Here is a 22457-nt window from a genome sequence, read left to right as displayed (position 1 = left end):
GAAGATTTTGATCCTTCATTGACAACCGTCCAACCCTGTGATGATCCTAGGGCATCTAAAGATGTTCCAGCTTGAGTTGGATTCCACGTTACGAAGTGTTCGGACATTCTAAGATTAGATGCTATCTCCATGTGGTCTTTGAGGACAAGAAGTTCCTCATTAATACACAATTGCTGGACTATATATTTACAATCACACCCTCCAATGTCACCCAAATGAAGATGAGGTTCACTTTTGTGTCTGGTTGTCTTCCATCTAAGGGAGTTTTTCCTCACCACAGTCACCTCAGGCTTGTTCATTGGGGATAAAAACAAACACATTAACATACAATTCTAATATTAATCTTGAACTATTGTTCTTTGTTTAATATTACACTTTTTGTATTATGTTTCTTATGTTCTGTAAAGCAGCTTTGAGACAATATCCAATGTTAAAATTGTCTAAAGTTTCCTGTGGTGTCGGTGCTGACACTGGAGACTCCTTCTGTAGAAGGAAAACAGTCTTATTACATACAACATGTCAACTATTTGTTGTACGTTTCTTTCATTGCTAAATAACAGCACAGTATCAATCTGCTTATTATTAGTTGTAGATTACATGGAGCATCTGTCATGTAAGTCGTATTGAAGGAGCTGTTACTATAGAAACACCACCGATATCAGATTCATGCATTTCAACAGCGCTGTGATAGAAATAATAGTTAGATTAACACGCGTCTGAATGACAGTTAAAGACAGTCTGAAATACGCTGAATGTTAAGGGATAAAAAAAATAAAAAAATTTGTCCCTCGTTTAAAAAAAAAAAAACAACCCTATTTTTATATTTATAAGTTTATAAGTGTGTTTTTTTTCTGTTGACTTTAAAAGCAGAAATGTATCATGTATTGATGTGTGTGAGGCACAGGTACATTCTTATGAGTGCCAAAGACAAAAAAGGGTCAAACTCAGTGCAGGGTAAAAGTGTCATTAAGTGTTATTTTTGGTTTTGAGACAAGTTTTTAATGCAGCAAGTCAAAAACTGAGAGAAATAATCAACCCTCAGGAGAACAAGTGTGAGCAGGGAGAGCTCAAGCTCAGTGCTCGTACCATCCGTCCTTCACCAAGTTACATTCTCATTACAAGGCCAAGCAGAGCCATACAAAAAAAAAAAAAAAAAACCCAAAACACAACCCTACCAACACAACGCTCTTACAATGTAGAGAAAAATACAAACATCATCATCCATTAACAGGTAGTTTGGTCTGATGTACGTACGAGTCTGACATCCGTTGCATTTCCTCATGGTTTTTTTTTTCTCTTGACAAGCTTTTTCCTTATTTTTGCAAAAAATTAAACTATTTTTATTCAATAACCAGAAAAATACAGGAGGAAATGAATCCATCCATTTGTAGAAAAGTACTGTATGATGATTTAAAAAAAAACAAAAAAAAAACAATAACAACATTCAGCTGTATAGGAAGGAGGTCAACGTGATCTCCAGATGTTCTGTCCAGGGGAAGGCAAAGCACGACATATCTTGTGCTTTCTGTTTTTCAAAAATATACATTTATTCTTTAAACATGCATGTGATGCTCTACAGCTTCAAGAGTGATGCACCGACTTGCAATGCCACATATCCAGGATCGTGCTAATGTAACCTCTCTCCCCCGTTTCATGTATTAAAATATAAATTCCACTATTGTTGACATTAGTATGAAGCCAGACACTTGATCATGAGAAGGTGCATTGCTTTAAAGCAAACAATGACATACCTTTGTGTAATTAGGTTACATAAGAACATGACTATACGTGTATCTCCGGCTCAGTGCTGGTGGCAGGACTCAAACCCGCGTGCTTAAAACGCTCATGCTTAGCTACGACTCGGCACGAAAGAAACTGCGTCTGAAGACGGAAAACGATTCCACGTAATGCACACAAAATTGACTACAGTCACAGAGCTGCTGCTTTGATCAGAAAAACATGTTTGAAATGTTAAAACCCCAAAAAGAAGTCTCTTTATGAAAAGAGGGGTTTCAGAAATGGACTACAAGAGGCCAAAGTGGCTCGCTTTATGAACTCGAGGATACACATATTGGTCGAAAGTAAACTTTGGTGAAAAACAGAGTAGTAGAAATTCGTTTTATTAAAAGGTGGTTGGCGCTACAGGAAAGTGTAAACTCATGCTGCTGTTGGACTGGACACGTCACACAAGCAAGGCAACCATGCTCAAAGCAAGAGGCTTCACTGTGGGTAGGAAATGTCCACCTACAGCTGATGGCATCAGAGCACACATCCACGTCGGAATGTCATGAGTTTAAGCACCTTATTCGATGTAAACTCATTTCATTTAAAAAATAAGGGGAAAAGGGAAACACTTTCTGATCTAATGCCCCGTGGCTGTAATTATAAATGCCTTGCATTAGACTAACTGTGTGCATAGGACCCCTGCTCTTAAAGCCTCTGATGCAGGCGCATGGAACACACCGGGGTTTCGAAGTCGCTGGTCACGGTTTATTGTTTGGACTGGAGTGAATCTTGGCAGCATCATTCCGGAGATTAAAATAAATTAACAAAAGCGCAAAAAAAGCTAGAAAGGGAGAACACAGTGCACTTGTAGCGAGAGGACATCATTGAGCATCGAGGAAAAAGCCCTTTTGCTTTAAGAACGTGCATAATGCTGCAGGACGAAGAGACAAAGTGCACGGATGCAAATGTTCCGTCGATTCGAGACGAATAAACGAGCTACTAAACAAAAGGAAGATTTAAAAAAAAAAGAGAAAGAAAGAGAGACGGTCAGAAATCCTTCTAATTCAAAACGTCCATGTAGTCGTCCTCCTCGTCCGTCTCGCTGTCCAGGGACGACTCTTGGCTGGACGTCTCCTGTACTTCCAGCGCCGGCTGAGTCAGCGTGTCCTTCTTCACATTAGCTGCCGACTGAGATGCCAGGATCACGTTCTGCAAAAGAGAAAGAGTGGAAATGACAGGAGGTACTACTACAGAATTAGATTTGGGTTTAAATTTGTTAGCACAGCGCTGAAGTCAGACTCAACAATGCTGTAAATACTCCTTCAGATTAATACAAATTTGTAGCCATTGGATTTATTTGCCGATTAAAAAAAAAAAAAAAAAAATCAGATGAGGAATAAAACACTGTGACGTGCTTTTATTGAAATATAATCAACTCTGGTATGTTAACGGTCACATGGCTTCATGCTGAGCTACATCACATCATGCTGTAGTTGATTATATTCCTATAAATTCAGCACCAGTGTTTTATAAGATCAGTAGCAGCATTAGTAAAGCAGGATGGATTCTGCTATTCTGACAGTCTGATGCCGCGGTGTGGACTTACTTTGAGCCTCTGTTTGGTCTCCTCCGAGATGCTGCCTTTGGGTGAGAGCAGTGTGGGAGTCGGAGGCGTGACCGTGATCTCTGGGGGGAATTTGGCGGCGGTGGAGGGGATGAGCAGCTTGGGCATGTTGGGGGGGATTCGGGAGCGGATCCGACTTGAATCACCCTGCTTCGACTGATCAGAACTTTCTGCAGAGGCATAAACAAAACACTCAGGATGTTGTTTACAGTCAAATGTTGCGCGCACACACACACAAACACACACACACACACACACACAAGTTACCCGTGTCTGCGTGTGTTGAGCAGGTAGCAGCTTCATGACTGCTCCAGTCCTGTGTGTTGTGACTCTGGGAAACTGTGGCCATCTTCATCTGCTGACACAAATGAGACTCCTGCTGTCTATATGCCAGACCTTCTGGAGCAGAGGTTTCTCTGTCTTTACACACACACACATACACACAATTAATATTAAATACATCTTTTTCAATCAGATAAAAAGTTTCAAGTGCATAAACTCAGCTAGTTCTGATCTAGCTCTAATTTCTGCTCTGACTGCAGTTCACCCAGTGTAGTGGTGGCCAAGACATCATATGTACAGGAATGATATGCGATCAGTTTATGCTTGACGCACTAATAACAAGATCACAATAACGTGCAACACGATAGACTTTTCTGAGAAAGAAGTTAGAAAGCACTAAACAACAAGAGAGTTCATCACAGTATTATTTAGCTGCTTGAATATTTTGTAAAACACAACAGGACAAAATGGATTATTTTCCTTTAACAGCACAGCACAAATGTTTTATCCTGTAGCCCTTTCCTTTAACCAGTTTCTTGATTTTCCTTCTTTTAACTGTTACATAATCTTCACAGTTCTTGAATAAGATCAGAAAAGAAACCAAATAAATATTGTGAGACTCCAGTATTGAATAAACCCCCACTGAACATACGACACAGTTGAATGTGATGTTATTGTAATAGCAGCTGTTATTATTTGTGTGTCTGTGTTTCTGTCATACTCACATTTCAAGTAGGCCTCCCAAACACACACATACACAGAAAACACATACTACGCAGTGTGTATCATGGATACTTGCAAACGCCTAATGAAATATCCTACTCCTTTTCCATCTCTGGTTCCCTAGCAACTAAGCGTGGAGCTCAGAAAAACGTGGCAATCTCAGGGAGACTCCACTCACGCTCATATACACCTATACACTATCTGTGTGTGTGTGTGTGTGCGGCCCACATTTCTCATCTCACACACTTTGTTTTAAACACACTATCACACACACACACACACACACACTCTCTCTCTCTCTCGCATACACACACACACACACACACACACACACACACACACACACACACTATCTCTCTCTCTCTCTCTCACACACACACTCTCTCTCTCACACACACTCACACACAGACACACACACACTTCTCTCACTCACACACACTCTCTCACTCACACACACTCTCTCACACTCACACACACCCTCACACACTCACACACACCCTCACACACACACCCTCACACACTGACATGAGTAGATGATGGAAGTGCAGCCCACTATTTGTCTGTGACTCAGTGTTCATAAATAAAATTTTCAAAACTGCATTAACCACCATTACTGTTGGAGCGACACATTACTAGATTATTTGTCAAAACACTTCATACTTTGAAAAGTGGTGTGTACCTGTGTGAGGTAAGAATGCCATGCCTGCTGCTGGCTGACTGGGTGTCGTCTGGGCCTGTGATTGGTCCTGCTGGCCCGGAGGAGGGCAATACATCTGCGTGGGTGTGCCGGGGGTGTGAGAATGCGAGTGTGTGTGAAGAGGCCGTGGATTCTTGCTCAGCTTGGTCTCATGCTCCAGGGCAGGTAAAGGTTGCGTGTGTGTGTGAAAGCATTGAGTGGAGACTGACTGAGGGAAGAAGATGTCTCTCTGCTCTTTACTGAACTTGGGGGTGGCAGGTGCATCAGTGGAATTCTGCGAAAGCAAAAGGAAAATGAGTCTTAATTATCTACTTTATATGCGATGAAATGGATTTGCATCATCGGGTCATTAAAACAGAGAGGGGGGGGGGGGGCAGATCTGTGCCATGGTTCAGTGTGAAGACATTCACGCAGCATTCATTTATGTTATTAGCAAATCCAAATAGAAAATATGTAAATGAAACCTTCTATCCACACAAACACAAATCAGTTACGCTGCTGAAATCTCAAATCTGATTGGTAAAAAAAAGGGATTACTGTTCTATACCAGCAGGTTGATAGGACTGCTCTCGTTATATTACTTTCACTATAGTAACATCGTTGACAATACACTGGAAGCTGCACATGACCTGAAAAAGGGGGGTGGGGGAGAGGAAACTTTTAGCAGCTTTGGACGAACTTTCCAGTGTTAGTACTTTGTAGCTAATACTTAATTTGAAGTAAAGCCGTACCTTAAAGTTTTCTTGAATCAAGACAAAGAAATTTTTCAAGCTGTATTTTAATCCTATTTGTTGTAAACTTATAATGCAGTGAGGGTACGACTGTTTATAGCTGCTATAACAGTAGCTATTGTATTGTTTTGTTTGTTGAATAACTTGTACTCGCTGGCAAAGTGCTGCGGTTTAAAATAAATAAGACACTTCAAGAAGTCTTGTTATTGGAAAAACAAAAACTACTGTTGATTACTTTTCTGTTTATCGCACAACCTCGAGTGTTATTCCTTACAATTTTTAAACAACATCAACAGAGTCGTCATAAACATCTTCCATGGACTTTAATCTCTGGCAGATTAATCTCTTCCTCAGAAAAATACAAAAAAATAAAGGTTAACTGGTACAGAAGGATCTGTATACAAGCACATAAAAAAAAAAAGAAACAAAACATACGTGTCACAGAGTCTGTCAAAGTAAACAACTTCTCAAAGTCAGAACTGCCCACATTCTAAAAATTAACAGCTAAAATAATAAAAAATGACCAAGCCAATATAAACTTCAACAGCAACAAATCAGCTTTTGGCTGGAGGCCTACCTGTGTGCCTGTCCTTCATCAGTCCCCTACACAATGCCTCAATACACAAGGCACAGACAAATCAGTACCAGGGCCCTGAGGCTGTGTGCATGTGTATGTGTGGAAAAGGGAGAATGTGTGTCTTTAGATGACCACAAACAAGCCCGACAACAACAGGACCGCTTGTTGCCACGGCAACCGCAACCAAACTCAGCCAATAGCTGATCAAGCGACCACGCACTTGATTATTTTTCCCCTCACTCCTTTTCCTCATCCTGTCTGACTTTTATGCTCTTACTAGAGAACAGAACCTTTGGCTGTGGTTAAAAAAACAAACAAAAAAAACCCCAAAAAAAACCAGAACAACTTAAACACTCATAAGTAGTTGAAGTTAAATTATTATTAATGTAAAAGTCACAGCCAAGTTTAGAAGCGTGTACCGTGTAATTTATTCTCGATTTACACTCAAGAGCTGTTCATTCTTCTGGATGAAGTCACAAACCATTAGAGGAACTGAAAACCACTAAAACCACTGTGCTGTGGTTTAGCCACTAGAGGGCCTACTAGATAAACTCTGGTACAGGAGAAAGTGTTTCGTAAGAGCCTAGATTTCAAATGAGGCTGAATCTCCTGAACTTTACAGAAGAGACTTTGCTTTAGACGCACAACAAACTCAAGGTACAGGGATAAATGTGGAGCAATGCAACACATCTCCGCTGCCAGCCTGTTACTATGGAGACAGTTAAGGTAGAAGCATCATGGCTGTGTTTTCATGCTTACATAATCGTTATCAGGTCAGAAACTCGACAATGATGTAATGTATTAATGCTCAAGTACGGAGGCTCATTGATATGAGTCAATGTCTCGTATAAACAAAACCACTCTGCGGGACAACAATGAACTGCAAAAACACTGCGTCCACAGCGTGCGGTGTCTGTTTAGAGGATACACCAGATACTTCTCCCATTATTAACAGATACTTTATAGGCAGGCTACATTGAGCATTCAGAACACATTAATGTACACTGCTTTATTTAAATAATTAACATTAAATATATGTCAAACTTACTAAGCAACCGTATTTTGATGGGTAGTATGACAAAGTCTTACTCCCTAAAGCCTCACTGCTTTATAAAAGCCTTGTGACCTGAACACGTAATATGTACTGCAAATAATGCCACTCTTGTAGGAGACGGCACTTTGTGGCAGCCATTCTTCATGATATAGGGGTTTGTTTCTTAGTAACACGGCGAGTTTATTAGGATATTTATCAAGGATAGGGTTATGATGTTTGGAGAGCCTAGTAGAGTGAGAACAACGAGAAATAACTTGTTTTAAGGCTGTGGAATAAAATCCTAATTTCAATCCATACTTCAATAAACATCAACATGTTAATAGTCAATTAATAGTTCATTCTCAGTATTATCTGTTCATTAAAACCTGTTCTTTAATCCTGTCAGACAATCTGTCCCCTCTCGACTAAACTTTTTTTCTCAGTGTCCCCCTATAAATCTCCCCTAAATCTAAAAAGCATTTTAGATCTAAAAAGCATCCATTAAAATTTGGTGAAGTCGTGGCCTAATGGTTAGAGAGTTTGACTCCTAACCCTAAGGTTGTGGGTTCGAGTCTCGGGCCGGCAATACCATGACTGAGGTGCCCTCGAGCAAGGCACCAAACCCCCCCAACTGCCCCCTGGGTGCCGCAGCATAAATGGCTGCCCACTGCTCCGGGTGTGTGTTCACGGTGCGTGTGTGTTCACTGCTGTGTGTGTTCACTGCTGTGTGTGTTCACTGCTGTGTGTGTTCACTGCTGTGTGTGTTCACTGCTGTGTGTGTGCACTTTGGATGGGTTAAATGCAGAGAATGAATTCTGAGAATGGGTCACAGTACTTAGCTGTATGTCGCGTCACGTCTCTAAAAACACAGTAAACGACACCTCTCCCACAACAAAAATCGCCATACCTGAGAGAGACAGAAGTCCTTCCCTGACTGACAGAAACAGGACCATCGGGAGATAGTCATTAGTCCCCCCAGCAATTATGGATATGAGGATTTAAAAAGGCTTAAAAGCTGTTGATTTCATCGGACGTGATTATCATGTCGACTGCACTGGATAAAATGTAAAGCGGTTTAATTATATTGTCTTAACGCTAAGAACAAACTTTCTACTTAAGACAGGATATAGCTAAGAGTTGAGGATTAAAGAACGTGCTCAAGCACACACAAGTGGCAGACTGGTGGTGCTGGGATTTGAAACCACAACCTTCTGAACAGAACTGAGACTGTAATTAAAAGGGATATTCTGAAACAAGCGATATAATGGATATATTGTGCATTCTGTGTCGTCTCGGAGACCTTGTTTTTTTCATGCGCACACACCCACTCAACTCTCTCTTTCAGTCAAACCACCTCCAAGCCCACGCTTCCCACCGGCAGCCACAGTTCCTGTTAAACTTCCTTCTCGATATGTAGAAAAGAAAAGAAATGCAACAAGCACCTGTTGTGATGACAGTCGGGAGGAAATGACCTGAATACAGCCATCCCAAGTAGGATTTAATGTCTATTTGCAGTTCACAAACATTCACCAAGTAACATTTTATATTTTAATCATGATTCAGAAATCTGGTTGGTGTTTAGGAGCAATTAAAATGCAGACTATTTATAACATGTCGTAAATGCGTCTCCATTAAAATGGACATCACTAGCATGAGGCAGGTTTTCTGTCTGATTTCTACACTAGATGTAGATGATGCTGGAGCTGAAACCCGAGGCCTGACATTCAAGTGAGGCAGTGAGTAAGAGAGAAATACAGAGACATCCTGGGAGCTGCTTTAACAGGCTGCTGAATGCTAATGATGCATTAATGAAGGACTGAGGACGGGAAAAGAGAAAGAGTAAGACGTTGAAAAAAAGAAAGAAAGAGAGAAAGACAGAAAGAAAGTAAGAAAGAAAGACAAAGAAAGAAAGAAATCGAATGAGCTTAAATGACAGAAAATAAAACACGAGAGTGGGGGATGAGAAGTTACAGAGAGAAAAAGATTAGATGGAAGACAGCCAGCCACAAGACAGAGTGAGAGTAACACAGACTTTGTGCTGACGTTGCCATCTGAAAAAGGCAGAAAAGATCATACAGAAAGAAAGAGAATCTGTCTTTCCTTTGATTGACAGACAGAATGAAGCAAAGCAAACAAAGACAGAGAAGGAAGGAAGGAAGGAAGGCACAGAAAGACTAGCAGAGAGAAGACGACAGTGAAAGACGAAGAAAGAATTAGGCAGACAGAAAGAAATGAACAGGCAGACAGACAGGAGTGTATGTGCTGCTAAATGGGGTATTACTCTGGAACAGCGAGAGAGAATGCAGCTCACTATAAGGACACAGGACTGTTTAGGGGAAGAAGCACGGCTCAGCTCACTGAATTGAGGGTTTGCACACACACACACACACACACACACACACACACACACACACACACACACACACACACACACACACACACACACACACACACACACACACACACACACACACACACACACACACACACACACACACACACACAACAGAATATTTCCTAGCAAAGTTGAATGTTAGCATGTTACCTGTCTTTGTGCTGTCGTTGCCATCTGAATCTGGCAAAACTTCACGGCCTGGTCCAACGCCACGTCCTCGTCCACCTGCAGAGAAATACAAACAGGTGAGTCTGTGAACCATCTGATGTTTAAAATACAACCAGGGAACTTCAGAGCACTGAAACTTAACCCATTTCGAACATGTTCAGGAATATCTGATTTCTGTCTTGACGCACAATAAACCGTGACATAAAAACCACTGAAAAGTGAAGCGAATTACATTGATCATCTCTTTATGAGGTCACGTTTCGGAAGCAGGAAAAACGGTCTAGAAGTCTGTTGTCTAGTAAACAGCAGGTCTTGTGAGGTGTTCCTGGAATGCAGTGGTGAGTTCCTACCTAAAAGTGATCCAAGGAAGAACAACGAGTAAACTGGTGTCAGGATCATGGGTGCCGAAGACTCACTGACGCGTGTGGTCTGATACTACAACTAATATAGGACAAATTGCTGAAAAGGTTCAAGCTGGTGTAAACAGAAAGATGTCAGAACACAGTGCATCAGAGCTTGCTGTGTATAAGGATTTGTAGCCTCAGCGTCACAGTGCCCATGCTGACCCCGTCTACCAGAAAAACTACCTACAAAGGACATGGTCGCAATGAAAGGATGTGGCCTGGTCTGATGAATCAGTGTCTTTACATGAAGTGATGTTAAAGTGTGAGATGTTCGTCACTGTCCAGGGAAAGACATGGCACCAGGAGGCAAAATATGGGAAGAAGGCAAGCCGGCAGAGGCAGGCTGGTCCTGGCATGTGTGTGGATGTAAAAGTACACCACCTTAATGGCCATCACCTCATTTTGCAGGAAAAACGGTTCAGGAATAAGTTTAGGAATATATCAAGATATCAAGGTGTTGAAGTTTCCCACAAATTCCCCAGATATAAATTCATTCGAGGATCTGTGGGATGTATCAGACAAATAAGGCCGATCTACGGAGGCCCCACATGACAATTTACAGGACTTAAAGGACCTGATGGGAACATCTTGGTGCCAGGTACTACAACACATCTTCATCTTGTGGAGTCCATGGATCAAGAGGTCAGAGCTGTTTTGTTTTACCACAAAATATTAGGTTGTTTTAAATGTTATGGCTGTTTGGGGTCTAATATCACAAATGGCACGTATTACTAATATCGCAAATAAAACTCGATCATAATTTGTACTGTACTTTATTAACAAACTAAAAGAATTAATTATCTAAAATAGCTGTAGTGAAATGAAAACCGCACTCAGAGAGAGGAACAGCATGACTCGGTGTGTTGTCAAAAAAAAAGAAGGAAAAAAAAAGGCTCTTTGTAATCAACTGATGAAGGCTTGTAGTTGCAGGACACTTACTTTAATGAAGGACTGCAATCAGTTCAATAAGACGTGAAGTGACCATTTTTACTCAGACTGACAGCATTGCATGTGAGCAACCATGTGTTTACAGCTAATAGTGTTAATGTTATGCTTAATTGGTAATAATCATGGTTGTGGTCTAAATTATTATATAGTCGTTGTATTAAACACCACCGGGGCTGCATTAAATAGGGCCTTGTGGCTTGTCGGGTCAACCAAGCAAATCATCAACACAAAAGTTAAAATAAGTAAATAAATAAAATAAATCCCTTGGTTTCTCTAATTCTTTGACACACGGCCCAAATAAGTTTTGGAACATGTTGACCTAATAAGACCTCTTTATTGGAGCTCCCGTGTCCATGGTAACAGAGAGGGGTGTCTGGGCGTCCCTAGTGTCTGTTTTATGTCAGCTACCGGGAGCGTGCTGCTCTCTCCTTTAACGGTGTGTGGGAGGAAGAGAGCGAGCGAGAAGAGAGAGAATAGACAAAACGAATGCAAACATGTTGGTGCACGTCCCTGTGCTCTCAGTAGCACTCGGGCTATAATGGGCCTAATGCATCTGACTAAGCTAAAAAGGCTAATAGGAGAATTACTGTGGGAGAGATAGCGGTGTTCGCTAAAACACAGGGCTGCCGATGATCCTAAGCAGAACACTCTTTTTAACCACTTTATTTATGTCCCCAGAACAGAGAAACTCTTGATACTTTGACCATTAAGTGTTACTGTAGGGCTGAAGGAACTCCTATTCTTATATACGCCTCAAACAAACCTGTAAATAAACTACACCATGTGACTGACAATAAGTGGCAAAAAAAAATTCAATACGGACACAAATCCAGTTTTCAAGCGGTCAAAAATACTGGACCACATGACGCTCGGGTAATTCTTGTTGCCCTGTCAGGTCCTGTTAGATTCATTGTTCAAACAAAGTAATTGCTCTGGAGGCCTACTCCTGGTTTCAGCCCGGGGTTTTGCCTGTGAGGACCGCAATTGTTGTTTAAAAGACTAAACCAACACAAAGACCACAGAGCTGAGAGAACAGGAAAAATCAATCTGTGGCATTGCATAAGCGCTGCGCATAGCTTACACTATAATTTAGAATGTCCTGAAACAGAAACCATGAACGATGCGTCAAACAAGTCGGCCAAGGACGCGACGGTTAATGAAAGAATCGGTGCGAGATCTGTGAAGAAAAAATCAACAATCGGTGACCTCTAACAATATCCACAGGGCAAGGGTGAAGGTATAACGAACCACCGTTTGATGACTTCAAGAGCAGAGGCCATAAGACAAAATGAAATCCACCCATCGGCAGTGACGTACAGAGAACGAATCACATAAATTCGAGATTTAACTTCTACCAAACTGAAGAAAACTGTGGAGAAGGAATCTGCTCATGTAGCTGTAGTATATGTCTGGAAAAGTATCACAAAAGTCAAATGCAGCTTTTGCAATAAATGTGCAAATAAATATACATCTTTAAGACTATATGTTCGTTCACCAAAAAATCATCACTGACCGAGTACTCCATAATAATGCGGCGTGTTCTTCACCAACACTGCAGCCACGACCTTACAGCATCTCTATTTTATTATATTATTATTGCTTGGGTTTGTTAGGGTTTCCACATATCCACGTTTCTAATTCTGACAAGACGGTCATTGTCTGTCCAAGCTAAATATTTTGTCTAGTAAGAAGAAGAAAAAAAAAAAAAAATGCCATTGTCCGGACTGTGTGGTTGCTATAGTTACAGCAATAAGCTTTGTCACACCATCATGTAGTGCATAAAGTTTAAACTTTTGCATGAGGCTAAAAGGAACAGGTTTTTGAAACTTCTTGTAAACATATTCAGAGCGTTCAAATGTTTAAACACTGGTTGAAATTTTGATGCATGTCGACTTACAGTTCATAAATATCATATTCATACGGACATAGAAAACCAGGAAGTAGCTCTTCAGAGGGCATTCAATTACCCTACTGCGTATGTGTGTGTGTGTGTGTGTGTGTGTGTGTGGGTGTGAGAGAGCATCAAAATGATGCCGTCTCGAGGATGCGTGTTACCATCCATGAATTGTAGCTTTCTTGTGATGGTGTGATTATGATATTGGTCTAAACAGTAATTTGTAATTTCACCATCAGTGTGACTGACATGTACGAGGTTTTGACACACCACAAGCTCAGGACTTGCTCTCAAACAGCAGCAGACAAGCTCTGATACTGACTGGATTTATGAAGCGATATGCTATGAGGAATTTGTCATGAAGAATCAAAAGGCCAAACACACCAAACACAGAACATTGTGTGGACTCTTCCCTACCTCAGAAAGCTGCAGCAGAAGAGAAAGACAACAGCAGAAGATAATTACACTGTATGGGGGGAAATGAGAGGTAATTCAACGTGACTTGGGTAGAGGATGATAATGGACCGGTGGAATATTGTACTGTTTGTGCGTGTACACTCCTGTGTGTGTGTGTGTGTGTGTGTGTTAAAGGATAAGCCATTATCCTCTCCATGTAATGATACAACCTTAATGGAAACTTAAACAGTTTGTTTTTCTCCTCAGTGTAATTGAAGAGACTGTGTTTGAATGTTGGGCAAAAACATTATATGACTTACTTCATTAATCATTACTTCATTACTTTCATTAGCAAATGAAAAGAGATCGACAGAATTCCAGAGAACAGTTAAACAGTCAACGTAATGCAGACAATTTCGCCTTTAGATATTACACAGGCTTCAAAACATCACAACAGTGAAGCCAAGAGCTGCCAAAGATTTTTGTTGGGAGACCCACACTAGAGTTGTGGCAGCTTCATATTCATCCAATTAGTGGATTTAACTGCACTCTATCCAATGCGCAAAGTCTGGGATAAGTTTATAACCAAACTTTGACTATCTAAAAAAAAATATAAATAAATTAATTAATTTAAAAAAAAAAAAAAAAAAAACGGCACGGGACTTGTTTTGATCGCTCCTTGATTTTTAAGCTGTTTGCTATAATTTAAGGGCTCATTATTTACACAAAGAACATCTATTTTTTTTTGTAAATAATTTTGCAAAGTATATTAATTTACCTGAACTTCGATATTATGAGATATCGTGTATGCTACTAAAATATAATTTTAAATTCAAAGTGCTTTAAGCTTGTGTTCAAGCATAAATACATATAAGATGTATATATATATAGCAATGGCACGTAGTTCGCCTCGTGTGACCTGCCGTACGCCGAGGGGCTTTTTAAAAAAAATCAACATTTACTGCTATCATGTTGAGTCATCAAAAGGAGGGCGGGAGGAAAGGAGGATTTCCCCATCATCACCGACACGAAGATGCACTGTCAATGTCATGCTGACAGCAAAACCACTGCATGTCGAAGAGGAAAATAAAGATGCCAAGGAGTTGGTAAGCTTTCAACAAAAGCAAGGAAACACAGTAGGATTTCACCATCTGAAAATGTATATATTTAAGCATTAAGTCAATCGAGACACGAGTTTCCTCAGTGTTTGTGTTAAAGAATATTAAGGCTGATTTATTTAATGGTGTCAGTAATTGCAATTTACTTTCCTATTTTTTTAAATTAAGCTTGATTAATATAAATAAAAGCAAAACAGAAACGTCCTAAAAGTGATTAACAAAAGAGTATTGCTAGTTTGTGTATAGTGGAGTGACACTTTGTGTGGTAAGAGGAACGTAATGATGAGTAGTTTTTTGGGATTTAACTGAGTTGTATGCTGAAGGATCTTATTCCTTTTTGCTAAATAAATAAATGATATATCCGAAACTCTTAAGCTCATGATAATATTGTGTTTGCTCAAGAAAAGCCATTTGCTAACAGCTTGTCTTTAACAAAATAAAAATGACACGCTTATTAATATATCAATGTGTTATAATTAAGTAAAACTGAATTATAAAAAAAAAACATTTTTGCTCCTCACCTGCTTGATTAGCATGTACGTCTCCGACATGATCTTCTCAATCCGGCCAAGGTCATATGTCATGACCTTCTGCCCCTGTTGCCATACTCTGTATGCATCCAGTAAGAGCGTCTTGCCTGATTCGACGTCCTCCAGCAGCTTCCTCTTCCTGTTTGGCCGTGCTGTGGTCGTAGTGAGGGTTCCCCTGTGCGCTGTGCTTGCTTGAACCTGCATCAGCTGCTGTTTGGAACTAATGCTCAGCTCCTCCAGAGACAGTTCTGGAGCCCGGGCGCATTCCAGGCGCCTCTCTGTCCCCTCTGAGACAGATCTGAGGGTTCCTTGGTCATGTGAAACACTGTCAGTGGTTGATTGTTGGTGCCCTGGTTTCAGCACGCCTGTCCATGTTCCGGGTTCGAGCTCCATAGGCTCCCCCAGGGTGGCGCTAGCTTCTCTGCTCTGAGAAGTTGCTGATGTGCCTTGGTTCTGGTTTCCTGGTTCTAGAGAGAGTTGAGAGAGAGGAGCCAGAGGCTGGCAGGTGCCTGAGTTTGTGATATCAACGCCTGGTGTCGAGGACGAGTCAGGAAGGCATGGTTTAGCAGGTTGAGAAGATTTCGTTTCCTCTGTGGCAGGAGGCCGACCAGACACGTCAGCTGTGGTCATTTCTCCCATGGAGGAAGTGGAAGGCTTAGGAGAGGGATCAGACACCTGTGAGAGAGATAATGAATGAATAAATGTGTGATAAAAAGAGGTTCTGACAGGCTAATTGTCAGGGCTAAAACCCTGTTGAACCTCACTGAACCCTGCTTCCTGAGGCGTATGACTCATGGCGCATAACTCAATCAGAACGCACAATAAGAAGCGACACGAAGAGAATTCGATGTGAGCTAACGGTCTAATGAAAAGAAAAAGAAGAGCATAGTTGGCGTCATACCGCAGTGAGTTTATCCAGATTGTCCTCCAACACTTTCACAGTGAAGAAAAAGGCGCGCTTAGCCAAGACCTGACGGTCAACATCCCGCAAATATTTCCTACAAAGTGGAAAGATTTCGACATAAGCCTGTACATCTGCAAGAGATTTACTAATTCTACACAGTGCTGCAAGGAATAAAAGATGAACACTTCATAAATAAGGGCAGTCGCTGCCTGTTTGCAAAATAAACATGAAATAACATTCATCGGCTTACTTTCCCTGATCAGGGGTTCTCTGGAGCATGAGGGAAATCTTGAGCAGTGTGTCGTGATCCCTTAACTGAGACAGAACATCCAGCAACAGCACGATGGACCTGTTCATATGAGATGCGAAACTACCTGGGCGATCGATTTCATCTACTGGGATACGCCAGATGCCCTGGAAAGAGAGAAAATAAGACAGTGTTAACATAAAAAAAAAACACAATGCAATTAGTTATACACCAGAATAGAATCCATGTTTTTAAACAAAGTAAGCCATCACTAGTCACGGAAAATATGGGATTATTAGGATGTCAGGAAACAGAAGGCCATGCAAAATGGAAGAGAGGGAGAGACAAAAGAAAAGAATAAAAGATGAGAAGTAGAAGAGAAAACGCGTAGGCATAATATTATTGTTGTAAGGCCATCTGTTCTGAGGTTGGACAGAATGGGCTTTTGATGTATTGGGCTCAGGCCATGCAGAGAGAGAGAGAGAGAGAGAGAGAAAAGTGCCAGCAATCTGCCCACATGTTGTTTTTTTTCCATCTCCCTCCTACAATCCATCCTCTCGCAGTAGTTCTTGGTGCTCTGCTAACTCAAGTCACTTCTCATCTCTTAGTGTTTCCTTCTCCGCCATACATTGTGATACGGTCGGGTAATCTCCACTCAGCAGATTAGAGACAGAGCTAACACGCTAAGGGTGACTTCTACTGAGCTGCGACTCCAAAACCCCTCCTGACTGATGATGACATTTTCATCCGAAACCAAAGCCAGAAATCCTGTCATGAACAGTGAACGCTCAGGCGTCCAAGCCTGACGCACCTTCATCGATATCATCACATTGATCGCTATTCCTTAGAAATAATGTCGATCCTGAACACAAGCATGAATTTCGGAAATCAAAACTCCTTGAATATTATTAATGGTCAAATGACCTTTACCTATTACCTGTTTTTTTTTTCAGTATCGATAGATATGCGGCAGATCCGTTTTTTTCTGGTTCGACTCATTCCTTGAAACATTATTAGGCAGCCGATTTCGTCTTGTGTGCTGCAGTGTGGAGGAAAAACCCTTCGCATGATCCAATTCTGAAAGCTACACACTTTTCTGTACTGAAACCTTTCTCAGATGATCAGCATCATCTACATCGGTCTCTGAGGGGGGAAAAAAAGAGTCACTTGTGGACACAAGCCTCATTGTCTTCCTTTCACTCCGCTGCTCTCTGTTCATGCTAACATCGGTAGGAAATCAAACGAGCGTTATAAAAGCTGGATTTCTTTTCCGTTGATATTTGAAAACTTCGCCTGCTGCTGCCTGTATAGTGGTAGTGTGCGAGCGCTCTTCTCTGTTTTGATAATGATGATGATGGTGTAACACTGGACATTTTGACAGCTGACAGGTTTAGTTCTTTTTCTAGAGCATGTAACTATCCAGGAACTTGAGCTTTACGTAGAACAAACCTAAATTAAACGGTCATTTTAAACGCTGTGTCAGTTTTGGACAAAATCGGATATTTTTCCCTTTACTTTGCAGTCCAACACAATCATTCTAATCAAAAATGTAAGACGCAAGATCATAATGATATAAATATTGTCATAAGAATGTAAGAAAGGCTCTTATAAATTTAGCCTGCATTAAAATTTTGAATATTCAAATATAAGAGCAATAAGAACGAAATAAATAGCACTAACGTTTCAGCTAAACCTAAATTGGAATAAAATGTGAAAAATAATGAAAAGTAAATAAAATAATAAATAAAAGGTAATAAACAAAATTATGTGCTACACGATGTGCCTGACTGAACCGTATTACACTACGGTCATGTCTTATGCAAAGTACATGAATTTTTTCCATAGCATTTGCATGTTTCCACTGGCTCGCACGTTTAGACATTTCGTATAACAGACACTGGCAGTAGGAGTCCTGCACAAGCTCACCCAGAGAATGGCAGCAGTTTCTCAGCTAATACATCACACTTCTGCAATATCAGAGACATCATAAAGAGGTCAAGGAAACGCCTCACCGTCTCACATAGGGAAGACTGTCAGAGAGGCGGCAGGATTGTGGGGGTGGGCAGAAAAGGAGCATAGAAAGAAAGTGGAGTTTCCCCATTGGCCATGTGACTGAACAGATGACTGGGAGTGGGTTTATGGTTAAACAGGAAGCTGATGAGATGTAATTACTGGCCCTCGTTTGCCTGGCACCCATTTCGTTTACTGTGTTTACTCTGAACTCTAAATAAAGATACGGGGACAAAGTGTGCATCTGTATAAGAAATAAGAAACACACACACAGAAAGAGAGAGAGAGAGAGAGAGAGAGAGAGAGATAGGAAAGATAAATTGAGAGACACAGCAAGGGGCAAAGGAAAAAAGACAAAAATACAAAGAGAGAAACATAGAGAAGGAAACACTGAGACAGATAGATAGACAGGGAGAGAGGAAGGGACAAAGACACAAAGACAAAAATGGGGGAAGAAACATAAGGGGCAGATAGAGAAATGCAGAGAGGGAGAGGGAGAGAGAATGAGATGAGAAGAGAAGAGAGAGAGAGAGATTTTTAAATGCTTTGGCAATACATGTAAAATTTGTCATGCCAATAAAGCTCATTCTCAAATTAATTGAATGGGGGGGGGAGGGGGAGGGACACTGAAAAAGACAGACAGATAGATAAAAGTAGAGGGACATAGAGAAAAAGAGAGAGAGAGACAAACAGATAGACAGAGGGGAGATGTTCTGACAGAGTCTCAGGCGCAGCTGGTAGAATTACATCTGCGTTTCTTCCATGTCCCAAGTCAACTACGGTACACTACGGTCCAAATAGATCTCACACTCACACACACACACACACACACACACACACACACACACACACACAAACAGAGCTCGTCCCAGGCTGAAAATGCCAGAAAGCCAGACGGATAATCTCGGTGTCGGTTCATTTTATGTCATTTTCATCTGTAAAAACTCACAATTTGAAGCAATACCAATTAATAATTTGCTGCTCTCCCAACTAAGACAGTGAGATGATGAAAAAAATAATAAAATACAATTGCTACTGGCAGCTTGCCAAGTCTACATATCCATGTATCGCAGAAATGTCTCTAAGTAGTACGATTTTTCCCCTCCTTCCCTCAGACCCTTACTTGAGACGAGCACGACAATACCGAAGCGTTCTCGAGTTACCATGCGTAAAGCGTCTCCTGTACGGTCACACAGATTCCTACAGAATATGCTTGGATGATATCAGTAATGAAATTCAAAGCAGCCTTGCACTGGTTTGTGTGTTATATGGGACAGAGCCAGAGAATGTTAGCCAGTTATATAAAAGCTTTATATAACTATCTGGTGCAAAAACGTGTGATGGCCCAGTTCTGGGTTATTCAGGAACTCTGTTTGGAATGAATTTTTAGACTTAGAATCACTTAGTTGTACGGTATAAAGCAATGAGACTATGATCTCGTTCTGTTTCTGAAGCAGGATCGGCAGATTCATTCTCATATCTCTAAATACGATCTCTTCCTCAGTCGACTCTTCTCTTACACTTTGGGGTTATTAGCTTGTGTTTCTGAACTGTTGATGGAGCTTCGCCTCACTCTAATGAAAGTAAGAGCGGCTCTACTCCGATGCCTTGTTGTGAATGGGGCACGACTATGTGACAAACATCCAGGTTCCTAGAACATACAACCAAAGCATTGTCAGATGGTGAAAGGGGCGGGGCTTAGAGAGCTCAAAGCATTTACACGGTCAACTGTCAGTCACTCTACATCTCTATACGGTTTGACTCCTTCCCTTATTTTTCAGGAAGCGATCATGCTACATGAAACAAAAACGTTTAGATTGGATGTCTGAAACAGATCATTAATAAATAGATGCAAATATAGCTATTAAAAAGTCCTTGTTTTTGATCCCACCCTCTTCCACATTCCCAGCCTTTTTTTTTTTATATAAGGCTACACCCTGGTCTTTCCTGAAAGTCAGCATTGCTACGCTCAGCTCTCACCGGCATCTTACGAGTGATATCAGCTTTCAAACTGAACAAGTGTACAGCCCGGGGATTTCCTGTAGATATATCCGTTTCTATGCAAAGTATTCAGAGTCCCCAGAAGCCAAACTTTTCCAAGCTCCTTACTTTTCCAGGTGTTTCTGCCCATACAGAGCACAATGTATTGTATGTTAGAAGACACACTTCCTCGGCGTTCGACTGCCACGGGGTTTCAAACGGCTCGCTGAAGAAGGACGGATGCTCGTCGGTTTTAAGATCTGTTCTGAGGAATCGTATTTTCATATGCTGTAATAATTAGTTATCCTAAACGAAAGACACGAGTCGTGAAAAATATAGTATACTTTTTTACCAAAGAAAATTCATTAGTGGTTATGTTCTGCAGTGAAAAACAAATTAATGTAATGAACGGAAGGGGGTGAATTTTTGGGATGGATTTGATCTACACGGGTGACATTTTCCTGCTTTTCTCCGAAATTCTTAATTACGATATCAATACTTAAAAAAAATAAAAAAATTAAAAATTAAAAAACAAAACAAAAACAAAACAAAACAAAACAATAAAGCAACTTGGCAAACCGTTTCAGAATAAATGTTAGCTTTTTTTTTTTTTTTGGCATTTATGGTTGAAAAAACTGTTCTTCATTTAAATTGTAGTTACAGGTCGAGACAGTAATTCATTTTTAAAACACAATTCATAAAGGTGAAGGTCATTTTTTTTTTTAATTGATCATTTTTTTTTTTGGTCATTAAACCTGGCTCATAGTCAGCCATGTAAACTGATTATTGAAAAACCAACAAGTTACAGTTATAAACTAAAAAAATAAAACTAATTATAATTGCACTGAGGTTTTGCAGACACTGTACACAGCGACTCGGAAAAAAACGGACAAAAGTTTCCAACCGCAATGAAGAGGTAACCGTAATGACAAGCATTCACAGCTGCACACTGGGTTATGGTTGCCAAATCTTCGGCATCACCACATCCTCTACATGTGCCACCAAGCTGTGAGAGCTGCATAGAAAGGTACACATTGAGCAGGAGCTTGATACGATCAAAGAGTAAAAGTGAAAAAAATAACGGCTAAGTACGGTGACCCATACGCAGAATTCGTTCTCTGCATTTAACCCATCCAAAAGTGCACACACACAGCAGTGAACACACACACACACACACCGTGAACACACACCCGGAGCAGTGGGTTCATGCTCTTGGTTCAGACGGTCGCTGGTTTTAATTACACGTGTTTGGATCGAACGGTGCTAGTTCTACTGTTCCTTTAAGAAAGCATACTTCTTTGGTAGCCAGGAACAAGTGGGCTGTTCTGAAACAAACTCGATTAAATATGAAGGATCTTGAGATCTGACCATATCCTGTTAAAAAAAACAAAAACGTTGTTTTGATGAGTTTGTGCTGATGTGTAGGTATTTGTGGATCCTATGACTCCGTCTCCTCCGAAGGGATTCCTGACTCGTCTTGCACTTAGGTCACCAAGTTAGCTATTCACCTGTCATGGCTTCTGGCAAAATGAATGAAGCTGTTCATTGATCCACGCATAAGTTCGGGGTGTTCATTATTCGTTCATTATCCTTCATTAAGAGTGACAGTCCAGATGTCATTATAGACAGAGACAGATTCAAGCTCTACCTCGGGCTTCCCAGACTATCGCAAGTCGATTGTGAGACATAATCACTTGAGTGGGTTTCTGTGCAGTGGGACAAGCCTGATAAATCTCAACCAGAGAGCTTTTTTTTAGTAACCATTTTAGTTGCCTTCTCTATATAAGGTGGAGCATTGGCTTTACTCAGAGGATTTCCTGGCATGCCAAGTTTCTCACCCTGTTACAGAACATAAACCTGGTAATCCTGCTGTGGAACCTGATTTTCAGCTCTAACTTATTCCTCCAGTCATCATCTGTTTGGCTAACATGTACACGGTAGAATGGACTTGTAGGAAACGTCATCGGTTTACAGTAGGATAAAGACAGCTTGAAAGTGCTGGGGTTTGAACCCCCGATGCTAGGATCAACAACCCAGAGCCTTAACCATTTTAGCCACAACTGATTGAAGG

General features: G+C 40.8%; 1 protein-coding gene across 9 annotated transcripts in view; it reads right to left on the bottom strand.

The window, feature by feature from the left end:
- Positions 1-950: 950 nt before the first annotated feature.
- Positions 951-22457, bottom strand: part of cabin1 (calcineurin binding protein 1) — a 48237-nt gene continuing 26730 nt past the window's right edge. For all 9 annotated transcript variants that reach the window (XM_047800418.1, XM_047800425.1, XM_047800423.1 and 6 more), the window contains 8 exons: positions 16400-16563; positions 16147-16243; positions 15237-15920; positions 9938-10012; positions 5034-5325; positions 3617-3769; positions 3332-3519; positions 951-2934 (listed from right to left, as the gene is read on the bottom strand). In XM_047800418.1, the coding sequence (XP_047656374.1) occupies positions 2785-2934; positions 3332-3519; positions 3617-3769; positions 5034-5325; positions 9938-10012; positions 15237-15920; positions 16147-16243; positions 16400-16563 (1803 nt within the window). In that variant the 3' untranslated portion in view covers positions 951-2784. The remainder of the gene's footprint in view (positions 2935-3331; positions 3520-3616; positions 3770-5033; positions 5326-9937; positions 10013-15236; positions 15921-16146; positions 16244-16399; positions 16564-22457) is intronic.

The sequence above is a fragment of the Tachysurus fulvidraco genome, chromosome 14 (genome assembly GCF_022655615.1).
Source record: "Tachysurus fulvidraco isolate hzauxx_2018 chromosome 14, HZAU_PFXX_2.0, whole genome shotgun sequence".
NCBI lineage: Eukaryota > Metazoa > Chordata > Actinopteri > Siluriformes > Bagridae > Tachysurus > Tachysurus fulvidraco.
This window is presented reverse-complemented; position numbering and strand designations above follow the sequence as displayed.